Source organism: Limulus polyphemus, unplaced genomic scaffold (assembly GCF_000517525.1).
Source record: "Limulus polyphemus unplaced genomic scaffold, Limulus_polyphemus-2.1.2 Scaffold266, whole genome shotgun sequence".
Taxonomy (NCBI): domain Eukaryota; kingdom Metazoa; phylum Arthropoda; class Merostomata; order Xiphosura; family Limulidae; genus Limulus; species Limulus polyphemus.
This window is the reverse complement of record NW_013665876.1, coordinates 195774-202376: the sequence shown is the minus strand read 5'-3', so window position 1 is coordinate 202376 and position 6603 is coordinate 195774. Positions and strand designations below refer to the sequence as shown.

Sequence of the window (6603 nt, the reverse complement as noted above, 5' to 3'; positions counted from 1 at the left end):
GGGCCCAGGATGGACTTAAAACAACGACAAGAAAAGATGCACAGGGTAGTGAAGACAGCAAACCTGGTATGCAACAGAGAAAAAGCCAGAAGAATAGGTGGTCCAAACCAAGAATCATTCATCATGAATGTCTTTGGAAGCACGTCAACAGGTAAACAACCAATTGCTTAACTTTAACAAAGACTTCGTATAAAGTAAGTCATTCTACTGGAGAGCCCAAGGTTCTTATAGAGGTTACTTGCAATGTATCACCTTGGTTGGAGGCACCTGTTGATTTGCATGACCATCTACCCAAAGAGAACTCCCCAAGTGGCAAGACAACAAGTGACAATAAAATACAAGAAGTCATCTTATCGTCATACCATAAGCTACAGAAAAGAAAACCAATTAAAAAGTTGATGGGTAGATAGCTTGGAGACGGTATGTAAAATAACTAAGATTTTTGTTTTGCTAATCAGAATTTTGGTCGTACTTTGTATAACACACTCAATTCATGATTTAGTGAATGTGAAGAAATATATTTATAAACATTAAATTTTTGATATTTGTAACTAGTGACTTCATTCCTTATTAATAATTATGTAAGTTTAAGTTTTATTTTTATGTTAGGATTGTGCAATAGACTTCATAATTCATGGAAGGAGCACTGTTGTAGATTACGTTTTAATATCTTAATTTAGATGTCTTGTTTGTTTGTCTTCTATTTGTTATTATACGATATTAAACAATTCAATAAATTGTGTTTATCATCACAAGAAAATAGAAATAAGTTAGGCTTAATTAGTTTTCATTATTTTTCAAGTTAGATGCATATAAGTTATAACTAAAGCTGAGAATGTAAATGTCTATCAGTCAGTATAGCGAGCCCCCCAGTGACCCAGCGGTATGTCTGTGGACTTACAACGCTAGAATCCGGGTTTCGATACCCGTGGTGGGCAGAGCACAGATAGCCCTTTGTGTAGCTTTGTGCTTAACTACAAACAAAACAAAAACAAGCAGCATGGCGAAAGTATTATATATAAAATAATCAAATCATAGTTAACTTTCTATTATTTAGAATATTGACAGTATACGAATAAAATAACGTTGTTACTTTTAACCTATTTATAAGAAAAGTATATGACAAATTAACTATTTGTTTAACAATTTACTGTTGAAGAAATGAATCGTTTTCGTCAAGTGGACTGGACTTTGCATTATTTTTACCGAATAACCAAAACGAACTCTATAGAAACTGTTACAACAATATCATAAGAAAGATACACTTAAATTAATCGTAAAACCACACAATTAAGCTATTGCAGAATGAGAATACAGAACTGGATAACTTTTTATTTGTCTGTCTTAATTTATCACACACACACACACACGCAAATATAAGATTGCAATTACAGAAGTATCCGTATCACAAATAGTTAGGAAAATTAAACACAGAGAAGTGACAATTCTGTGATTTTTCGGGAGGTGAGACTAGATAACTTGAATGTTGCCCCCCCCCTTCCCCAGTGGTCAAATTCACGGAAGTGTTTTGTACTTTATGCGACACTAGAACTAAACGCCATTACAATTGCTCCTAAGTTTTTGAGGCATAGTTAACCCTAACTTAGAACAGCTGACCAGAGGGAGAACAACCAGTCAGGAGCATCTGACGTTTTTACAACCGCTCTTAACCGAATAGCTCCCCAGTTGCACTGCGGTATGTCTGCGGATTTACAACGCTAGAAACCGGGTTTCGATACCCGTGGTGAGCAGAGCACAGATAGCCCATTGTTTAGTTTTGTGCTTAATTTCAAACAAACAAACAAACTTAACCGACTAGCGAGGTTACCTGCCAGTTTCATAACACGCCTACAGCTGAAGGCAATGAGCATGTTTCAGTGTCACTGAAAATTCTATATTATTGAATTCTGAAACTCTATACCACCCCAGGCCCAAAACGATGGTACTTTATAATTGTAATCTGCATTTATGGCAAAAATACTAAGGCTATCTGTCGCCGTCTCTAATTTTTAACAACTGGCCAGAGATGGCACCTTACCATCCACACTATGGGATTTATTGTCATTATTATAACGCACCCACAACTTAAACTGTGGGGACGTTTTAGGGTATCGCACGTATTCGAACACGGACCACCAGCTCCGAAATCCAGAGATTTACAAAAGGGCAAATCTGCTGCCACTCGGAAATACAAGAGTACAAAGTAAAAGACGTTACTTTGCTACAATTTATTAACACGAGAGAATGCGATAAAACAGAAGCAATTGTACGTTTACTATCTGATATTAATATCATATACAGGATGAAGGCCAATTATGCGCGCCTGAAATATTGTCTGATTTGTACAGTAGTTGGATATGTTACTTCCACAGTTATGTAAATACAAAATCACAGATAAGGGACACTATGGCAGCAGAGGAAACTCGTCGCTGAGAGGCAGGCTACATTTAAGAAACACTTCCCTGGGCGATGAGTACTTATCACGAGTCATTTGGGGAGCGGCGACAAATCTTACTCGGCCTGCACTTCTGGTGGGTTCATAATTGTGCCCTACCTTGTGGTATATAATATAACTATAAATTATTCACAGCTGAGAAATATATATAATCACAGGAACTTACTTCTATAGTTATTAACCACATAGTAATTATGTCATATTTATATACATCATAGTTTTTAATTCTTCTGTTTATTATCGTAAAGTTTTAGCCGTGAAAAAATAGTTATTGTTACATACGAAACAAAAAATTCAATAATTTATAAAACATTTTACCCTAAACTTTATTATTAGAACATGCACCGTTATAACGTTTTCTATGATCACCCTTAACAACGAAAAAATATATAATAAGTTAAGAAATGTTTGTTTCAAGTTTTATTTGTCACTTATAATGCTTTAGACATTACGAATTTTAGCCTTTCTAATCAACTACAAAACATATTCGGACTAAACAAATGGCGTGATTTAATGGATATTAAGCTCTTTCCTTTACCTGTTTTTCCTTTCACGATGTTGAGAAATGAGGTTAGAATAGTATGTTTCCAGGTGAACTTTGGCTTTTATGGCTTTATCCATCGTGTGTCCACTGAACCTGACCTGTCCCTTGTCTATGGCTGCCATTTTTTCACAGGCCGTATTCTACGAAAAGAAAACTATTTGATGGCAAGTTTTACAAGGCTCTCATTTTCATGGAAAATTAATTATTAGATGAAGTAAAAATGTAACACTTTTATACAAGCAAACAACTGATTTCGTTACCATGAGATTTCAATATCCTGTGGTGAAGCGGTCGAAAAACTTGATAACTAAAAATAAATAGCTTGCATAAATAAATAAAAACTATATGTGCATAAAATTTTGAAAATTCACTAAAAACGACAACTATGCAAATTTTTGCGTAGCATGTTTTGAATGACAATTTACAAATAAATCCCTGCAGCCAATTCTGAAGGCCTCCGAAACATCCCTGATCCCCAATTATGATATTAAAATATAAAAAATTTAAAATCTTCAGCTAGATACTTATCTTTAACGACCCTGTGCATATACATGCTAACGACCTAAAAGGATCCCATAACCGTATGCCTTGCCGTTTGGGGACCTCACTATGGTACTTTCAAAAATCGAAATGCTGATACTTACTGCTAAGTATTCTAGGCCATGCCATATTCATGTAGATGCATGTTTCCTTTTCCTAGAGCCCCAAACCTCCATGGTCCACACGTAAGGGTTCAAATTTTACAATTTCCAAAATCTGAACATAGATTAGTGCTTTGAACAGATTCTAAAATGTTCAGACCAGTTTTCAAGTAAATCATTAATTCAAATCTGAGAGTGCGACAAAAGTTCGCTGACCCCCTCTACACCCACTTTACAAATCTTTCTCATTTGTTTTTCTTTCTTGGTTTATATTTTGTAAAGGGTAAGAACTGACACGCAAAATATTTTGAGTCATTTTGTCCAGCATAGTGGGAGGACTTCAAAAATCAAGAAACATAGATGCAGATATAGGAAATTTTGAGAAATAGTATTTTGATTACCATGTCACCACTTTCAAACTTACTACTAATTAATAATCTTGCTTTCAGAAGCAAATCAGGAATTTAGTTTTAGTCCATTTTGGGAGCATTATCTAAATTTTAAAAGTAGTCCTGCTCCAAACTGATATTCATGACAGCACTTTAAATTAAAAAACTAATATTATGATGATTGAAAATTTTTAACAAATGGGTCTTCACCAAATTCAATTATGTAATTTATTCTGTTGGGCTAATTTTCGGCTCGCTTAAAGAGTCGTTATCATGTTTAAATGAACAACATAAACGTACAAAGTTCATTCTTGTGAATACCCCTTTTTTAAAAATTGTCATTCTAATTTAATTAATTACTCACAGTACAATAGGATGCCTCTTCCAGATTGCGATGATTTTTTGGAAAGAAATGCCTCTCTTCTCCCATAAAAGCATGCTCCTGTTAAAGTTATATTAAAGCATTTAGTACAGTGAATCATGCCCATTCTCTCATTTGGGAAACAAAATAAGGAATTCTTAAACTTGTAAAGATATAAATAGGCTTAATATTTATGATAAAAGTTACGTATATTACAGATATGTATATATTTTAGTTCCTCTAAATTTGCCTATTTTGGATTTAAAATATTTCAGTACAATTTCAAACAACTCCCTCCCACGAGCCACTCCTCAGGAGGGCTTTCATGTAGTACTAAAACTCTTCAGCTGGTAATGAACGATTATAGAAGAAAGCTACTATGTATTAACAGTAAGTCTGAGAGTTTGTAACGCAAGATAATCGGTTTTTGATACTCGCGGTGGGCAGAGCACAGATAGCCTATTGTGTAGCTTTGTGCTTAAAAACAAACAAACACAACATTTATACAAGGACCGAGAAACAATGAAAACCTACCATATGATTATAATGATGTCACTAGGAAATTAAGAAAACTCCATGTTTCCTTTAACAGCGCTAGTTCAGTAAATTCACGACAATAAATCAGTATGCAAGAAGAATACAATTATTAATAACTTAGTAAAACGGTTGAACGATGAGTAAGACACGCGTGTTTTCAAATATTATGCATTGCGTAACGTCAAATCCTGCTTACGAAAGGATGAGGTAAAAACTTAGTAAATAGACACGCCAATTAGTCTTTGAGTTTGAAGGTTTATGATATTATGCAATTATTTTCGCAACAGATATAGCATAAGAGGAGGAAAGTCAGTTGGTTAAATGATACAAGGAAATGACGTGACAGCTTCGAGCGATGTGACGTTTCCCATAAAACCTGTTAAAAGTGTTTTAACCTGTATTGCACGCCCATTTCCCACTGTACACGGCTTGATCTAAACCACATATGGTCTAGGTTAATCTCGCAATGAAGGTGGGAAGATCGTAGAAAACAGAACAATTAAATATAATCAAAACTGAATCGCTCAAACTCTTACCATTCGTTTATAAATAAATCTAAGTTATAGAAAATCGTGTTGAGAAATTAAGCAAATGAATTTACCTTAGTTTCACCCAACTTTGGTTTAAATCAAACAAACAATTGGTAAAATATTATAATTGTTTTTATTTGAAATAATTCGATAAAGCATCCAAACTGATCAAATTAAATGTTGTCCAAACTGATTAAATTAAATGTTGTCCACTCTGATCAAATTAAATTTGTTTTTCAAAACGTATATGTTATTTATCTTGATAAAGCACCAAAACACAACACATATATATATGTTGAACAATAAAACAACTCTTAATATAACTATTATTACAAACGGATAAAACGTAAATTAATCAAAGTTATCTACTTCTTCAACACTATACAGAATTTAACTTTTTATAACCAAAGACCTAAAGTTCACTGTGAAATTCTTAATGCAACGTGGAAATAAGTATGAAACAATAAAGAAAGATTTAGATTGAATCATGAACTACAGAAATAAATACGCAAACATTTACGTCATCAAAAAAACTCAATATAAACACAGAACATTGAAGTCTAACATTATATCGAGTCAGAATTATTAGGTATTTTATACAATATTGGCGAATGCAACAAACATTATAGATATCTTAAGGGATATATATATATTTGTCTTAACACGATGTGTATGTGTGTTTGTATATATATATATATATAAACACACATACACATCGTGTTAAGACGAATATATGTATTCCGTACGAATCAATGAAAGGAACTAGCACTCTGGCTGCATAACAGCTCCTTCTCGGCCTTCATAATGGTAACTGAACAGATATATGAGATTCCGATCCCTGGAAGTTTAAATTAAACTATGGTAGTTACAACATCAGAACGAGTTTTATTGAATCGAAACTTCTGTTTGTTTCTTTTTTGTGGAATTAAAGAAGAATGTACAAACTCTGTAGATGCCCAAGTCAATCTCGAGGTGATTCTTGATTTCCTTCAACTGTATATATATATAGGTTTCTCGCCAAGAAGTAGCAGATGGATAGTGTCTGGTAGGTCTTTCATTATATATCGATAGTGGCTGGTAGGTCTTTTAATATAGATGGATGGTAACTGGTAGGTCTTTTAATATAGATGGATGGTAACTGGTAGG

General features: G+C 33.7%; 1 protein-coding gene across 2 annotated transcripts in view; it reads right to left on the bottom strand.

Annotated features, from left to right (window-relative positions):
- LOC106456864 (serine/threonine-protein kinase tricorner-like) overlaps positions 1-6603 on the bottom strand; it is a 65869-nt gene that overhangs the window by 34958 nt on the left and 24308 nt on the right. The window contains exons 1-3 of one of the 2 annotated variants that reach the window (XM_013916236.2): positions 4925-5062; positions 4394-4471; positions 2994-3139 (exon numbers count right to left, since the gene is read on the bottom strand). In XM_013916236.2, coding sequence (XP_013771690.1) covers positions 2994-3139; positions 4394-4471; positions 4925-4927 — 227 coding nt within the window. In that variant the 5' untranslated portion in view covers positions 4928-5062. Of the gene's footprint in view, positions 1-2993; positions 3140-4393; positions 4472-4924; positions 5063-6603 lie in introns of those variants that run through there. The other variant, XM_013916235.2, reaches the window with a different exon arrangement.